Source organism: Camelina sativa, chromosome 8 (genome assembly GCF_000633955.1).
Source record: "Camelina sativa cultivar DH55 chromosome 8, Cs, whole genome shotgun sequence".
NCBI classification, from domain to species: Eukaryota; Viridiplantae; Streptophyta; class Magnoliopsida; order Brassicales; family Brassicaceae; genus Camelina; species Camelina sativa.
In genome coordinates, this window is record NC_025692.1 from 6,168,917 (window position 1) to 6,187,165 (window position 18,249).

The following is an 18,249-nucleotide window of genomic DNA, read 5'->3' on the forward strand; positions in this document are numbered from 1 at the left end:
ACTCTTACTCAAACTCACTCACTTAAGCTTGTATGAAACTCTTCACCAAGCCTTGGTTTTTATAGTACAAATCTTAGGGAATATTACATAGAATATTCCTTAAGCTTTATTTTACAACCCTCCATTTATTCAACTCTCTACTTTATTTTACAACCCTCCATTTATTCAACTATCTCACAACCATATATTTCACTATCAAATATTACTCACTTATTAGTTATGAACCCTTGAAAGATCTCGTTACGCTTTGTAACTTCTTGGCTGCTCAACACCAATTTGAATACTACTGTAGACTGTAGTTCTAAAACCAATGAAATGGCCAGGCCAGCAACATCTCTTACCAGACCGCAAAACGCAAACGCATAAGTGCAGTTGCGACTCGAATCGGCTACAGGTGATAAAGAATCGATTTATTTTTAGAACAGACAAGAGCTTACAAGATGGATTTAAAAACCAACAGATATTTACATCAGACCACAAACCAAAATTAAAGAGCCTAACATAAGTCTCAGACTATCTCACAATTTTCTCTCCATAAACATGAAATTTTCCTCTTTCTCTTTGCAATGCAAAGACTGCAAAACTCAAACTTCTCAGCTATTTTAGTATTTGCTCCTCTTAATAGTTCTAATCTCTTTTGACAGGTCGTCACCGTGAAGTCTCAAATACATGGCACTGCGAATCTCTCTACCAGTCGCTTCGTCATGTTTGAACAGTAATACCCAAATGTCCAGAAGACATTAAGTATGGTGAAGGCAAAGTATGTTCTTGTTGGAAATGGACGGTTAAGAGAGAGCTTCAATGGCAGAGTGCTTCCCCGTACGCTACCCATTGTTTGAAGCTATCTGGGAAATCATCACGAATCTTCGTGTGTACAGATTGTTCGGTTCCCATAGGTTCTTTACCCTGCCAAAGGAAATAAATCCGGTTCAAGTTTCAAGTGAAGTAACCAAATCACAATATATACCCCAAAATTATCAAACCATCTGAGTGCAGTGAGATATGTCGTATGATATAATACCACATAAAATCACAGCGCTGAAATTACTTCATACAAAAAATTCTTTTATTAGCTAATATTGGCCAGACTCTAACCATTTCATTTATTAATTTAACGTTTTAAGCCATAGACTATATGCTTTGTAATAGAAGAGAGTAAGAAAATCCGTGTATTTGTGACAGGTTCAGCTACTAGATATCCTCTGCTCGTTAAATCCTATTATAGCATCTACTTCCAATCTGGGCTCGTTACGACTAACTTCCGTGATTCTAGGTTTAGCCAATGGTTCATTCAGGTTTCAGAGAAGACATAATATGGAAAAATATACGAGCTAGCTGGCAGAAAGTACATGATGCACGTTTATTCAAGTAACACCAACTCTCACTGTACAAAACTTGCTAGGGAGATATGCAAACTAGAATATGGAAGACTGACCTTCCTGCTGCTTGATCCACTCTCACTCATAGCTGGCGTCGGTTGTTTTGCTTCAGTAATGATATTTTCTGATGAAGACGTCTCGACGGTTGAATATATTGTAAGCGCTGACGGCCTGCCAAGAGAACGCAATGTGAATTGCATGACCAACGTAGTAAAATTGACTAAATCATGACTATAAAAAATTGTTGATCATTCATGAGGAATAGGCTATCATTGTTATTTTAGTCATCAATTATGAAAACCCTATGCAGATGGATATTTGAAAATTTTAGTTCTAATTTATTTTTGGACATCTATCAGCTGTGTTTTTAGATAGATGGACGAGAAAATGGTATAGATGTAGAAACTTTATACTTCTGTGGAATGAGATCTGGTTCCCCTATTGTCTGCTTAAAATCGTAAACTGATGTCTTTAGTGCACAATAATTTTACCTGGACAATTGATCGTTCTCACATAGATTTTCCGACGAAGAAAGCCACTCAATATCAACGAAATTTGAGACACTAGACATATCTTCTTGCTCGGACAAGTAATTGGAGCTACTACCATTATGTTGAACCTTTTGGGCATCTCCAAAAAAATATGTGCTAGGCATTGACGGAGTACACCTACAAAGATGTTATCGCTAAATATCAAGACCAACAAGAGAGACAAGTGTTACTATGTACTAGCACACACACTATCTTAGCCACATGAAGCATAAAGACAACCACTTCATGAATATATGAGCTATCATGGGTAGAACTCAGAAGCACAATAGAGCTGCACCCAGCAAAATTATAATGCATACATAGCATGGCCACCCAAGATAAATGTACCAGCAGCACATATTTTATCTAGCTATAGTGAAGAAAATTGTAGGAAAGATTTGAGCAAACCTCGATAATGTTACATCACCGGCAGCTGGCATATCTGGTGATGACTCTGAAATTATATGAGTCACTTGGTGTGACGACACAAAGCCTTTATGTGATATGCTTTCACTCTTTCTACTCATTGCGGACATCGGAGTGTGACTTTCATGGAGAATATTCCCATCTGATAAGCACCTCTTCACAAGAAACCTGGAAACATAGTATTAAGAGCTATGATCATAGATGTGGCGAAACAAAGTCTATTATATTTGTGCACTTTTAGACGAAGGCTAATAAAGATGAAAAATTTTACATACCAAAAAAGACAGAGCAAATTCTTAAACATATAGAGCGTACAGATTAAGGTACAGTTCGATGCAATCAACAAACCAATCCTAGTTTTTCATCAATAACAAAAGCCCATACCTCCTTATGTCTAAATCATATGATAAGGGTCACAATAGTTTTGCGGGATCTAAATTGGAAGTTATGGTGGAGATATATCATTCCAGTGAACGGACAATGTTGAAATCTGTAGAGCCTATTTGTTTCAATTTCGTATAACACATACAATCATCTAATAAGGAGAAAATTGAACCATTCAAACCTTTCTACCTACATGGCAGCAGAAATTTTATAAATAGGTGAATATCTAAAATTCAAGTTTGCAGTCATAGAACCCTACCTTTCATCTTCCCCCGTGCTTATCTCTCCACTTTGTCCATTAGAGTGGGAATCTGAACGCAACTCCCAAACCGCTTGCCTCCCTTGTTCAGGCCGGAAAGTACCAAGAAATCTGCATACATGAATCCACAAAGGCCCAAAGAATTTCTGTAAGTCTCTGGGAGATTAACGTGAAACGTGGATATATACGAGAGAGTGAAAGAGACAAGCTTACATATTAATGGCATCTTGTTTATCCGCATCCATATATGCGTTATTATAATAACGTTGTAAAGTCCTCAAGAACTCTTGTGACTGGGTTGCTGCTTTCCACTGGCCTCGCCTCTCACTAAAAACCTATTGCACACCAGAAGTTCTAAGAATCAACAAAGTGTATCTCAACAATAGTGAACATAATTTTAACTTGAGTCGGCTGCAGAAGATCAAAACATCATAATTCAGTTCAGAACAATGGGACAGATTACAAAAGGAATTTTAACTGAAGTCCGAAATCCTTTGGCGAAAGTAAGATAATGAGGGCTCAACTGCGATTGAGATATAACATAGATGACATAGCAAGGGTCCCTTGTAATTCTTGTACATCAAAGACTAAGCTCAGAAATCAGACCAGCTTTTCTATAGACCAATATCATCCATAATTCCACACGTTTCATGAGGAAAAAAAACGTTTTAATATTTACCAATTATGTACATGCTGCTTCTAACTCAAGAATCATATCATAATAATAATAAAAATAATATCAGCCGAAAAGCTACAGATAGGTTCAAATAAGCGATGGTGGATCAGCATGCATGAAGGATTTCCTGATGTTATACCGAGAAACAAGGATGCACAGATGAAATTAGATTTTTCATGAGCTTACATTTATTTTTAAAAGGCAACAGCTGTTTTTTTATTGTTCCAACCAGAGACTATATGGAATCTATTTTGTACATAATTTACAACCAGTATTTAGTATCAACTAACTGTCTGTAGCAGAAGACTTAATATGGACATGAACAAAATCATTCTGATGCTGTCAGGACTTATACGAATAAAAGTAAAAAATAGAATTACCTTATTGTGGGCTGCAGATCCGCCATATTGATAAGCTAGTGTGTCTCCCATCATCTCGTATAACCCCATTAAAGTACTAGACAAAGGATCATCAAGTTCTATAGTTGGAGCATCTCTAATTCCTAAAGCATGAAGCTGTTGCCCTAGAGCAGCCCAACCATATGCATATTGGGCAACATTTGTACGATCAAGGCAATCTATGCAGTTGGTCCTCAGCACTCCCTTCTGGAGCCTGCTAGGCTTGATATCATAATCGCCATTTGCAGCATTCTTTTTTGGGCAAAAATTCTTCTCTAAGGAATCATATTCCCCACTATCATCATCAGAACTATTATGTGGAGACATATCGGCGCTGCAATTTTAAGACATTAGTACTGTAAGTGTTTACTCTATCGCTGCATGAAATTAACTTTTCTAATAGAAATATTTCAATGACATCATTTTCCACCAAGAAATGGCTATTACCCATTTTCTACGAGTAAAACAAATAATGGATAGTTGGTGACAATTAACAAGTTATCCACATTTGCAGGAAGATAACCAGGAGAATAATTCCATTAACTACTTTGACAAGATTTAGTTGAAAGCCCACAGCTACATACAAAGCGGAGAATAATTTATATGATGAGCAAGTGCGTTACAGGAACTCAAGCAAAAAGGCTTACTCAGAAGAAGACAAGCTCATATAACCCTCAAGCTTCATTGCTGGTGTAAGTTGATGATAAAAGAAACCTGTCAGCATCAAAGCACAGGCAGCTACTTTTCCAAGAAGTGCCAATACATTTTCTGTTTTGCTGAAAAAAAAAAAAAAAAAGACAGAATAGAGAAAACTGGTTCATATAGAAAAATGGAATGATAGATATTCTATCTGAAGCAGCTGGATCACAAATTAAAAAGATACCTGTGAAAATGTTTGTGCAAGTCCCAGTGGAGGAATTTAAGCCGATTTTCTTCTGGCAGATCTTTGTTTATAAAGTCAATTGCATTAGCAAACTCTGCCCGGAGAATCGACTCCCTGGGTTTCCTCTCTTTGGTCTATTGATTGTCAAAAGTAACAGGAGACATCAGTGAAAGCTTGAGGTGTGAGAGCATCAAAAAGATGATGAACATACAATAGTTCGTTTCATTAAAAGTATAACAAGATTAAGGTGTAAGAAGATGCATCACTTGCCATACAAAAAGTACCCAGCGAAGTGATGATTTAGGCGTGATAGATGAAAAAAGCTAGATTAGGCAACTCACCTTGATCAAGTTCAGAATAATGATGGGGATCCCATATCGCTCCACAAGGTTTTCAAAGTGGACTCTAGTTGCCTCATAGTTCAGGTCCTTTTTCGACACTGGATTGACATTGAGGTGTTTAAAAACAAAGAAAAGAGAGGGAGGGAGAGAGGTGACCACGCAGTATTATTATAAATAACACTTACATACTATATCAGGCTTAACTTTCATCCTTGAGGTCTCCTGTGACCAGAATACAGGGATTGAGCCACGATTCTGCACAACAGAACTTATTTGCATGGGACGGTCTACAGGAACGTCCTCCGACACTATCTGCTCTGTTTCCACATCATTAGCAACATTGCCACTTTCGTTTATTCCTCGTTTCAAGTACCTAAAATCAGAAGGGGGTTTAGGGGAAAAGAAGCATACTAACTAACTGAAATAAAGATGCCTAATTAAAATCTCAATGTTGGAAGAACCCTGGAGATGGACATATATTGCACAACTCTAGCGCATGTATTCTTATGTGATTAACAATGTGGGCTTTATTTGCAATTATTTCATGTTACTGCTAAAGGTTAGAATACAGAACGAGTTATAATAGACATGTTACCACAGAAATGGAAAGTATGGAGTGATGAAATATGATACCTGGTTCCAGCATTATGGCGGGAACGTCTAGCAATAAGAGTGAGTTTGAAAGTCCGTCCAGCTTCAGAAAGTGTTGTCTACATGCACAGTAACACAAGGTTCAGCATCCATAAATCTAAACAGTACTGTGAGACTATCAAGGTATTTGAGAATAAAGATGCAAGAGTATTATAGCTGTATCTGAAATAGCACGACCAAGAATATCAAAACTGATACATAACTATTAAATTTTGAATGTGAGACAAGAAGAAAAATATTAGGGCAAGACAAGACATGATTTAGGGATGCAAAATAGTTAACCCAAAGAAATAAATTGACTATTGCTGTGAGGAAAGAAGAAAAATATATGTATTTGAATTCGGGGAGACTTTCTTTTCTCTGGTAGTAAATGGTGCAGAAAAACATACAATTCTCACCTGCTTAAAAAAACCATACACCAATGCTACTGTCCACAGGGTATTCCGAAGATGATGTCGGGTCCCCCGAGTCAAGAATTCGTTCCACACAAACATTTTCTTATAGAGAGAACCTCCACTCTCATGGTCGCATATATTCTTCTGGAAACTTCGCATAATATTATACGAATAGCTGAAAAAGAAGTCTTTTGTAAGGTCCACCATACACAGGAGTCTCTTGTACCTGTTTATAAACAAGTGGGAAACAAACACCAATAGAGAAACGCAAGGGTTAACTGACTTGAGTTCATAAAATGGGTGGAAGGGAACGTGCACTCTCTCTTTTCACCAAACAGAACTCTCTTTGGCACTGGGATTGAAATATACGCAAAAGAAAAAAACGCATAATGTAGCAAAAGATATATTAACATACCTGTTCTCGTCTCTCGAATTTGCATAGTTGGTAAGCACGCTAGAATTTTGCAATGCAATTATCTCACTCTTTGACACTTCATAAACAACGTGACCACAAATTTCACCTATCTCTCTTCTTTCAGTAATAAGCAGCATGTAGTATGGTCCCAAAAACTTAATGAACCCTGAGAGCACATAAACAGCGTGAGAACAAAGCTGGAAACTAAAACCATCTACGGATCTACCCCTCCGGTAAACATAACTTGAGACAAAAAAACAAAAAAAAACACATACCAATAATTCCATAACAAACAGTGACAAGTTTCAGCCCACCCGTGGCCTTGTTCCCTTCGTGTATCCGTTTAAGCAACTCGTAGCATTCTTTCTTAGAATAAGCAGTGGAATCCTCTCTGAGATTAAGCTCAGACGCATCTAGCCGGTCTATCTTTAGTATTCTATACACTCCACTACCATTCCAACCAATCATGTAGAAATTCTGAAAAACAAAAAAAAATCATGTTAGTGACAGTCCATGAAGCTCGTTACAAATATCTAATAGGCACGAAAGCAGATCTCAAATAGCTAGCTGATTGAGAATACCGATTGAGTCTCGAAGAGTTTGAATTCTTGCATACAGCCAAGAAGAGCAGATGATAGAGAGGAGACTGAGCCTCCGTTCTCCATTGACGGCGATGAGGTCATAAACCTGATTTCTCAGTTTTTTTTTGTTTTTTTTTGGAATTTGAAAATAAATTTAGATCTACGCCCAAGCGGCTGGGCTCAGAGAAATATATCGGCGGAGCATTCACCAATATCCAAAATCCAAGAGTAGAAAATTCTTGAAAAATGCCGAATTCTCACACGCAAACCAAAATCAAAACCTTAGACCCAAAGAGCCGACGGTCGTTGATTCCAAAGGAACAACAACACGACTCTATTGTATTGCTCTCTCGAGATTCGCTGCTTGCGCAAAACAATCGACTCAACCCTCAGAACCGACCGACGCACAGAGAGAGAGAGAGAGAGAGAGAGATTCTTCTAGTGATTATTGTGCTGCTGCTCTGGAATTGAGAAGAACAAAATGCGAATTGGAAAAAAAAAAGGTAAAGCAAGTAATAAAAGAAACCCCGATCACGGAGATCACAAACAAACTCCCAAAGCTCAAAAATCAAACGAAAGAAGGAAGCTCAGATGAAACAGAAGATGTTCAGATAAATTCAAAAAGAGGAGATGTTTTATTACGAGGAAGAAGAAGAAGAGAGGGGTTTATGATGTAGAGAGAGAGAGAGAGAGAGAGAGAGAAAAAAAAAAGAGTTTTTCTCAGCTGTTTTCTTTGTTTGTGTCGAGAGAAAGGAGAAGAAGATTGGATCGGGGAAGAGAGAGACAGAGAAGACGACGCAAATCACCACATTTTTCTCTATTTTATTTTTAATTAAAAAAAAAAAAAAAAAAGTGTGAGATCTTTTTTATTTGTTTTTGTTTTTAAAAAAGGGACCCCGTGACGATGCCTATGTAAACTCACAGCTGTCTGGAATCAAATGGAATAGTTGCACTTTCGATGAGTTATTATTACTTTAATTTTTTTCAATTCACACAAATCCTTTTTTTTGTTTTAACTTATTAAAAACAATTATAATCATGAATGAGTCATTCTAACCAAACTTTTTTTTTTTTTGTTCTTTGAAATATCGGGAGGTGGTGAACAAATCAATGTTTCAATATCGGACGGAGATGGTGATGTCAAGTTTGTCAACAAACATAAAGAGAAAAAAAAAAAGTATGGTAAATGAAAAATATCAAACCAGATGGGATGCAAATACTACAAGCCCTACAAACAAAAAATGCAAATACCACGATCTTGCAATCAGTTCGACCCGATTGCCAAACCGTCGCTTGTCTCATCAAAGGTAGAGCTAGTATGCGCATCAATTTGGACGAGTATCGATATACTCGCCAAGCCGCATCCTCTTTTCTTCTTAGACATAGATGGGCAAATGGATGGATGATGGTGTATTGAATAGACTGGGCGTCCATCTCTTATATAGGACACCAATGGGTGTGTTCCATGAAAGGACACGTCCATTCCTTGCCCCTTTTCAATGGGTCACGTCTTTTTGAAAAGTTGTACATTTCTGATGGTGACCGCTCGTGCTAACGAGCTACCACACTCCTCCAGCTCGAGTGTTAGCTGACCGAACCACCCAGCTAGATCGACACTAGATCAATTCATCTAGCTAAGTTGAGCTATCGGTCAGCTCGTCTAGCTGAACTAGCTGGTGTAGCTCATCTCAGCTGAGCTAGCAAGTTCATCGAACTTGTTGAGCTCGTTCAGCTCATATCTGAGCTAGTTAGCTATTTAAGCTCATCTAACTATCATTTTCTTTAAAATAAATTGCTCCCTTTTAGGATCACGGGACGCGGGTGTTACATTCTTGCTCATCGCAGTATTTATATAATTCGTGCTGTATATGTTGTCTATACTTTGACTTTGTTCTTAGTATTTATAAATCATGTATGGTTGTACACAAATATATTACCTAATTCATGGATTTTGTGCATGTACCATGTATGTGTTCGCTGTTTTCGAACATGTGTGTATGTTCTACAGAAAAAGAATAGTGTACAAGGTCTTTGAGACTTTGACCAAGACAAAAGACTACACAATGTACACCGGCCCATTTTGTTGGGGTCAAAAGACATTAACTAATTATGACAAATTTATCTATATTAAAAGAAACTTTATATTCAACAAGATGTGCGGATTTAAAAATTATTGAAGAAAATAAATCATAAACCTTAAACAATTTTTTAAAAATATATAAAAAATATTATTTCCTAAAGTAAATATAGAAATAATTTAAGTTAGAAAATATTTGTATCTACCTTCATACATTTATTTATATCTATATATTTTTAATATATTATAACAATTATTACAATAATCTAAAGCTAAATTATATCCCACTAAAACTTTTGCCAAATACTCATCATTACAAATTATATTATTGTCAAATTTAAAAAACGTTCCACAACTTATTCACAAAATATTTTACATGCAACAAATTCATCACAGCAACATCTAAGAAGTAACCACATACAATTTTACTCTATATTTTCCCATTAAAAATATGTTCTTCCACCCAAAATTATTTTATTGTTAAAGTATGCTCTTTATCACTACCTATAAAATGTCTTCTAAACGGATTAAACAAATTTTATGTTGCTTTACTTTCATTTTGGCATAATTATAGTTCTTATAATTACTAAATTTGTTTTGTGACATAATTTCTTTAACAATGAAGTTTTTTTTACTCCAAAGATATTTTGGATGAACAACTGGTCAAAATTATCTACTCGATTACAATGATTTTATGACTATCCCAATAAAAGCTGAGAAATTGAAAGAAAGCTAATATAATATAATAAAAATAAAAATTTGAAAATTATAATCAAGATGGTATATATAAGTCTTAGATAATTCAGATATACAAAATATAAACTTTATATACAATCCAAAACATGACATATGTCATAATCATGTTAAGGATCAACGACCTATTTACTCTTCAGAAGTATCCAATTATACCAAAACAGCTTAAAGTTATAACCTCGTCTCAAATATTCTTGAATCATAAATTCTCAACTTATTTTTATCCGAATCAAAATTTCTCATATATATTTCTCCATATACCTGGTTTAAACGGTTTACGAACCTAATCCGATAAAAAACCACATAAATCCGGTTTGAAACCAATTTTAAAATGGTATATCGTTCCAACTTCCCAAATTTGAAATCGTTTCTCAATTACTCGATCAAGCAGCTCTTGTTTCAGTACCATAATCATCAACATTATTCCGAAAATACAACTCTAAATTTTGACCAGAAACATCAACCACCGACTTATCTTCAAAACTTATAATGCTACTAACTGTAGAATCACTTTCAGAACCTCCATCAGTGTCTCCATCCTCGATTAAATTAGCGGGCATTATATACTTCGATTTCATTTCATTGCATCTGATAGCTTCCATTGAAAACAGTAGACCCACACAATAGATCGGCAAAATTATATCAGAAAAAATCAAAGATCAAAGCTTTCGATATAAACATGTAATGTTATGTAGATATAATGTTATTTTTTTAAAATTTGTTATTCACTATTTATTTATTAATAATAATATACATGCTTAGTGAATTACTTTTTTGTTACATGTCAAAATATTATTGAGAAAACACGTATAATATAAGTAACGTACAATGGAAAATATATTAATTTTGTTAATTTTTCTTTTTGATTTAGAAATTTTTTTTAGATATAAACATGTAAATTTTATTTAGATTTAATGTTATTTTCTTAATTAGTTGTTTTGTAAAATAATAATTTTTGACACGTGTCAACATCTCATCAGTGTACTTGACACGTATCATAATCATGTTAATAACTAATTTGAAAATCCAACTTTATATAATAAGATTTTTAATATAATTAAATTTTTCTTTAGACTGCCTTCACAAATCTTGTTGCAGTAGTGTGTCCGAAATTGGCTAACCATAGAGACATAATTTTTTTTTATTTTGTGCAAACAAAGACAGAAAATTTAATGTATAGTGTATATAGTATAATTATACGACCAAATATGAATGGCGCATAGTATATTTATTTTACCATGTAGCGGTTGAGAATCTTTGTAACAATGAAACTTTGATATGGATGGCACATAGTATATTTATCTTAGTTGTTTTTTTAAATATAATAAGATTACAATCATATGTTTTATCTTATGCGTTGTTTTACCAAACTTGAAAATAGTAATTTCTAATCGTTAAAATTGACACGTGTCACGATTTGATAAGTTACTAATTTTGATATTTAATCGTTAAAATTGACACGTGTCACAATTTGGTGAATTTTTAATTTTGATTTCTAATCGTTAAAACTAACATGTGTCACGATCCGGTGTGTTACTAACTTTGAAAATTAATATTTATATAATAAGATAACGATCCTTTTCAATGTGTATTTCGGACTAGTGGTATTTGTTTCATTTTTTGAATTTGCATAAAATATTGTTATAATTTATTTTTTTAAACTATATTAAAGGAAACTATATATTCGATTACGATCTTTTCAATGTTAGTAATCGAAATTTCTATTATTGATAAAATTCTATTGACTAAAACACGGTAATTTTTTAAAAAGAAAGTATATCAACGACGAGGCTGTGTGAAACAAAAAGGGTAGCAACTTTCATCAGCCGAAAAAAAACTACTTACAAAAAGCTCTTTTGCTCCATCAATACTACGTCTACTTGTATGCTTACACAATGATCGACAGAAAATGGTTCTTTGACATCATTACAAGTGAAGGATTTGCAAAACACAAAAGGCAGAGTGTGTGACCAAAAACTTCAATCCTTGCAATCTGTTACACCTTCTGTAGATATTTGAAATCGAGCTTCTGCTTCTGGCAAGCATGGCGAGCTTATCACTTTACAGATTCTCTCCTCTGCTCTTCCTTTCCTCAACGCCAGCCTGTAGTATAACAAACACAATTTACCAATGAACCCTAAAAAACAATAAACAAGGGATTCATCAAATTCGCAAAACATTACAAACCTTGTTGTGGTGGCATGAGCCATGATATTCCCACCAATTGGCTTAAATTGGGGACCAGCAAAAAGAGCTGAACCATCTACTTGCGCAACTACTTGGTTTGTTATAACAACAGCCACACCAAACTAGAGCCATTAAACATAAGAGAGAATACTTCAGGATGGTGTCTCAGAGAAAATCTGGAAAGGAAACAGTTAGTAGTATTACTCAATGTTCACCTCATCCGCTAACTTCTGAAGACTTCTCAAGAACTTTGCAAGATGCATTTGTCGAGCCGAAAGCTCTCCCCTTCCAGAGAAATCTGTCCTGTAAAGAGCGGTAGCACTATCGACAATCATGAGAGCAAACCTGTGCCAAAACGGTCATCGTAACTTTCCCAGTTAGCACTCACGTGGTAGACATAATAGAACTGAACACCAAAATGAACTTAGCACACCTTGTTTCAATCATCATTGATGCTGCTTCAAGCAAAAGCCTTGACTGATGATCAGTATTATACGCTCTTGCATAGGCAACATTTTCAAGTACATCAGCTCCATTTAGTCCAAACCTGCAACATTTTACTTGATTATATCCAGATTATTCTGTCTCAAGAACCCCATCATGAACGTGTGTTACAAAGAAACATACCTGTCAGCTATCTGTAAGAGCCTTTGTGGCCTGAATGTTCCCTCGGCATCAATGTACATGGCCTTCCCCTCTCCACCTCCTTGATCCATGGGAAGCTAATCATTTAAACGTAAACCTTAATGTGAATATCTTTCTCAGTTTTGCGAAGGTGTCAGAAGAAATTCAAGATCATTATTGCTAAATAAGCAACAATAGCTAAATAGTAAGTTCAGAAAAAGGGTTCTTACTTGACAAGTTACACACAGCGTATGGCACAACTGAGTCTTTCCAGAGCGGAACTCACCATATAACTCAGTGATGGATCCAGTTTCAATTCCTCCTGTTGAGAATACGACAAAGTAAGATCAAAATAGCAAAACGCGGTTTTGAGATGCACTGAGAAAATCAGAACCAACCTTCAAGAACTTTGTCAAGCTCCCTTGATCCAGATGTAATCTGAATGATCTCCTGTCTCTGGGCATGAAGCTGGCTCGCACTAGTGAAACCAAGAGGAACCAGCTTTGAAGCTGTCACAAAAGAAAACACAAATAAGAAACACATAAACTCTAAAATTATCAAAGAGGTGGTGTATCAAAACAGAGAAGTAAAGCAAATTACCTGCTTCTACGATTTTGTCAACCTTGGCATCACTGATTCCTTTAATCTGCAAGAGATCCTTCCTAGGAGTATAGGCAACACCTTCAACAGTACAGAGACCAGCATCCCTTAGCTTCTTTACATCAACAGAAGCTATACCTGCCGCCTGAAGTTTTTGCAGGATTAAAGAGATGAAATAGCAAATAACACAAAATACTCTAACCAGAATAACAAAAAAAAACCCGAACTCATCTCCCTTTATGAACACAAATTGAACGAATTGAGAGATTATAATATGACATTGGAGTCCCAACAAGAGAGAAATTACCCAGAATGGAGTCTAAAACCCCCGAAAAGGTCAACTTTATCGGAACCCTAAAACAGTTTTATCTCTACAGATCGTAGCGAAACCCAATTCTCGCTCAATTTTCACATCGCGAAAACGAACACAGGGTAGGGAAAAAAGCAGAGAACTTTATTGAATTCAAGCCGAACCCATTTCGATTGACGCAAGATCTAGTGAAGCTTATACACCGCGAAGGTAAATTTCCACGAGAAATGATAAAATCTGGAAGAAATTGAACCTGAAGCTGTTCGACGGGGAAAGGGCCGTGCTGTATCTCTTCGTCGTCTTGTTGTTGGACAACGTTTTGGTTTCTTCGCTGCTCCATTGTCGTCATCGCTCTCAATCAGAACAGATTCGGGGTACCCAGAGAATGCGAGAGAGCAAAATAAGAGAGCTTTGCGAGTGGAGGGAACTGGCGAAACTGAAAACTAATTGAAAGAAGCGCCACAACCACTACCCAAAATTATACAAGACGATTGGAGGCAAAGGCTTCTTCGACAAGTCTCGATTGCGTTTAGATTAGCTTTTTGTTTCTTGGCCTTTGTTCGTATCGGGCTCTGAAAAGCCCAAACGGATTAGGCCCATTACTTAATCAGTTAGAGTTAATAACAAAACACAAATCCTCCTTATTTTTTTATTAAATAATTACCATATTAATTTTAAATTTGAAAAAATACTAAACTGGATGCATAAAATTCTAAATGATAATAATGTCAAAATTTATCTAATTTTTATTTTCATATTATTTTTAATTAGTTTTAATATAAATAGGTTAAATTAAGTTTGGAAACACAAATATTTGTCGCCATCCAAATGACATTTAAGCGTTCAATTGCCGAGAAGGTAGAACCACCACAATTCTACTATTCTATAATTCTAATAATTTAGTAATCACTTGTTGAAGCAAAAAATAAACTTTAACTTTTAAAAATATCACTTTTATTTTCAAAAATAGATAAAATACAAGAAAATTATGCCATACTTTGTTCTTCATCTTGGAAAAAAAATTTATAGTTGGAAGCTTGAACCTTGAAATGGGATAGTTGGGAAGACTAGTTGACAGCTAAAAGCTAATTTATTATCTAATTTTAGCTATGGTAAAACGTAAAAACTCATTGGTTAACTTAAAGAAGCAAAAAAAAAAAAAGAAGGGCCCAACCGGGTTCGAACCGGTGACCTATTGATCTGCAGTCAATTGCTCTACCACTGAGCTATGAACCCATATTGCTTTAATAAACTCAAAAGTTTAATTGATTTATTTTATTAATTATTGTTAGTTTTACCATAGTCAAGTGAATTATCTAGTAATCATACAAATTACCAAAAGCATAACACAAACAAACTAAACCATGGCAATTAAAAATCATTTTCATTTTCTAATAAAGTATATTATAAATGCAAAAGAAAATGGATTATTAGTTTTTTTACTTCAATGTGATAAATTATCTAGTAAAATTTGAAATGAAAAATGAATAGTCATCTAGACTGTATATGCTAATGGAATTTTTTTCCCCCTTCAAATTAACTTATATTATATCAAAAAACGAATCATATAAATTGTTTGTAATCCATATAGGATGATTTAAAGTGTCAGAATAAAAACTACAATTCATGCTTCCAAATTGGGAAAATTTATATTAATCAAAATTCTAACAAGCTTTGCCCCCAAAATAAAAAAATATCTAACAAACATTTTTATTGTAAATTACCAAAAACAATTACAACGATTCAATTAAACCATGACACTACAATATTTTGTTTTACATACAAACAACATTTCCTTAAATGGTGTACATACAAACAACATTGCCAACATTTTTTTCATGATGAAAAATACAAATTGCCAGCTAAAACCTCAAAGTTAAAGATTGGTTGACAACTAGACGCCAAATGCTAGTGTGTATCTAACTAACTAAAGCTCTTGAGTTTACTCCAGGGAAAGAAAAAAAAAAACAGACACACAAACTCACTCTTATACAAGAAAAATTATATTGGTAAACATATATAAAAATTAGGGCCCAACCGGGTTCGAACCGGTGACCTATTGATCTGCAGTCAATTGCTCTACCACTGAGCTATGGACCCATGTGTTCATTGATAGAATATTTAGTATAAAGTCTTACATTTGTTTGGTATAAAGTCTTACATTCATGACCATATAAAACTGAATCGATGTTAATCTCACTATTCATAGCGTCTTCTTCTTCTCCTTTTCGTTTACTTTTTTCACTAAATCCCAGAAGTGAAACTAACACCCGTAGAAGGCAACCAATTAACACCATCAATGAATTTACCAACGCTAAAGTAACTGGCCTCTTCAAACCCAATCAAGTGAAACCCTTGCCACGTAACTCTCTTGGAAACTCTAGCTTTCGGACCATAATTCTTGAACTCTCCAAAGTACAATGTCTTTAGTACCTCGTCTCCTGAGTTTAACCACCCGACCCATCCTTCCTCGGCTATCGCCTCGTCGATATACGACTCTATCACTACAGCTCTCGAATACATCTTCCAAGGCCGTCCTAAGTATGAGCTATACCTATGTTTCACGGGCGAAAGATCTGAATCCGTCCGGATCCTACAACTATGGAGGGCGAATCCGGAATTTTGACGCTGGTCTGTCCTCCCGTTAGCAAGAATAACGTTAATGGCCTTGACACCATGAGGACGACGCATGAATATGTTGCAGCTTTGGAAAACCGCAGCCGCGTTTCCGAATATGAAATCTATGGTTCCGTAAATATCGCATTCTCTATAGAACTGACGTAAGGCAGCTGCATAGAGTGTGTCTTGATAACCGGAGATGCTACATCGGTATAGTACTGACTGGTCTGATGTGATACTTAATGCTATGGCTTGTTGTCCTTTAGGCCCTGCCGTGTTCTTGATTCCGATATCTCGTGCGATGAATCCGTCACCCGTAACGGCTGCAAGAATTGCATTTTTAAGTATCAAACACAATATCTTGTTTTGGTATTAATGATTTAGGTGTATAAATGAATGAACGTATGTACTAACTCATTGTAGCCGTCTCCGGCACAGAAGTTCCTCCGGCGAAGCTATCATCACCGACAATCACCGTCTGGTCTTTGCCTTCTCCTATCAAAGTAATCTCATGTTTATGGATACTTACTTTCTCTTTGTAAACCCCTCTTTTCACGTAAATTATGAACCTGCCACGTCCATGGGCAGCCGTGACGGCCTCCATCACGGTCCGGTAATCTCCGGATCCGTCTTTAGCGACTACCACGTGTGCTCTTGCTCTACCTACTAGAAGTCTCCGTTCTCCAGCAGTGACCCATCGGGGAAGAGCGGTTGACTCTGTCTTTGGCTTTGGATTATACATGATTGTGTCGACAAGGGCCAAGGAGTTGCTGACAAGCCGGGAGAGATGATCCATCTTCTGTGTTATGTGGCTGATGGAGGCAGAGGAGGAGTCACCGAAGTCAAGGATGGAGTCTTTGCAAGCTTGTTGGAAAGTCATGGCGGCAGAGAGCCATGTTTGGACGTCATGTTTGCTGTGACGCTTTCTTGATGAGCCGTTGAGAGCTTCCATGGCTTGTCCAAGTCGTCTTGTGGACATCTTCATGAGCCGTTCACAATAATCTGTAACGTTTTAAAAAAAAAATGTTTTTGACAATATGTACTGAGACTCTGTACTTGCATGATTAATTTGTCAAAAATATTAGGTATCTTGGTAGAGATAATAGAGTTATATTTTAACTACTTTATGAATGGTTTTTCTTTTGTAACTATGTAAATGATATTCATACATACTCAAAATTTTCCACCAAATAGTATAACTACTCATAAAGATTAAAATGTTAAGTTAAGGCAATAAGGCAAGACGTGTTTCGATAATTTCTCTATCGTAACATTTAGATTTGGTTCAAATAAACTTAAGACGTTGATAATGAAGAAATGTTGTGTACCTGAGACCGAAGTCGAAGGCAACGTATCATCGGAAACTTCCAGAGAAACGAGTTGGGATGAACTCATAGAAGGGGGAAGAGAAGGAAGTAGCATATTGGAGTCAGAAATAGTCTTGTTAACAAGGAAAGACACAAAGTCGAGACCTTGATCAATAGACCCATGTCGAAACTCTCGTAAGTTTTGGACACAAAGTGAAGTGTACTTTGTGGAGCTACAATGCCTTTGCAATTCATTTTGGTAAGCAAAAGGCATATCTCTTGATGAGGCATCGACTAGGAGAAGGGCATTGACCAATAATACCCAAGACAGAGCCATAACTACAATACCCATTTCTTATTTTAAAACAAAAATGTTTTATTTATTTTCTAGGCTACTTTATAGGGGAAAGGTTATAATATCAAATGAACTAGAGATTAGCATTGATTTATAGAG

At 35.8% G+C, this 18,249-nt stretch overlaps 3 protein-coding genes and 2 non-coding genes across 5 annotated transcripts; all 5 read right to left on the minus strand.

Moving 5' to 3' along the window:
• LOC104706431 (phosphoinositide phosphatase SAC4) lies at positions 312-8,029 on the minus strand. The gene is made up of 16 exons (XM_010422627.2): positions 7,319-8,029; positions 7,013-7,214; positions 6,738-6,903; positions 6,326-6,548; positions 5,910-5,986; positions 5,462-5,649; positions 5,277-5,374; positions 4,936-5,069; positions 4,700-4,828; positions 4,035-4,386; positions 3,192-3,313; positions 2,979-3,089; positions 2,318-2,503; positions 1,871-2,047; positions 1,436-1,550; positions 312-906 (listed from the first exon to the last, which is right to left on the minus strand). Exons 1-16 carry the CDS (start codon positions 7,418-7,420, stop codon positions 799-801), a joined length of 2,490 nt encoding a protein of 829 aa, XP_010420929.1. The 5' UTR covers positions 7,421-8,029; the 3' UTR covers positions 312-798.
• Positions 11,945-14,319, minus strand: LOC104706432 (DNA repair protein RAD51 homolog 1). Its single transcript, XM_010422628.2, has 9 exons — positions 14,123-14,319; positions 13,560-13,704; positions 13,358-13,468; positions 13,190-13,281; positions 12,963-13,057; positions 12,769-12,882; positions 12,551-12,680; positions 12,336-12,457; positions 11,945-12,251 (listed from the first exon to the last, which is right to left on the minus strand). Exons 1-9 carry the CDS (start codon positions 14,216-14,218, stop codon positions 12,128-12,130), a joined length of 1,029 nt encoding a protein of 342 aa, XP_010420930.1. The 5' UTR covers positions 14,219-14,319; the 3' UTR covers positions 11,945-12,127.
• Positions 15,034-15,105, minus strand: TRNAC-GCA. The gene has a single exon. It is a non-coding gene; the product is annotated as a tRNA-Cys (tRNA).
• TRNAC-GCA lies at positions 15,898-15,969 on the minus strand. Its single transcript has one exon. It is a non-coding gene; the product is annotated as a tRNA-Cys (tRNA).
• LOC104706433 (probable pectinesterase/pectinesterase inhibitor 54) lies at positions 15,975-18,190 on the minus strand. The gene is made up of 3 exons (XM_010422629.1): positions 17,817-18,190; positions 16,903-17,490; positions 15,975-16,811 (listed from the first exon to the last, which is right to left on the minus strand). Exons 1-3 carry the CDS (start codon positions 18,145-18,147, stop codon positions 16,114-16,116), a joined length of 1,617 nt encoding a protein of 538 aa, XP_010420931.1. The 5' UTR covers positions 18,148-18,190; the 3' UTR covers positions 15,975-16,113.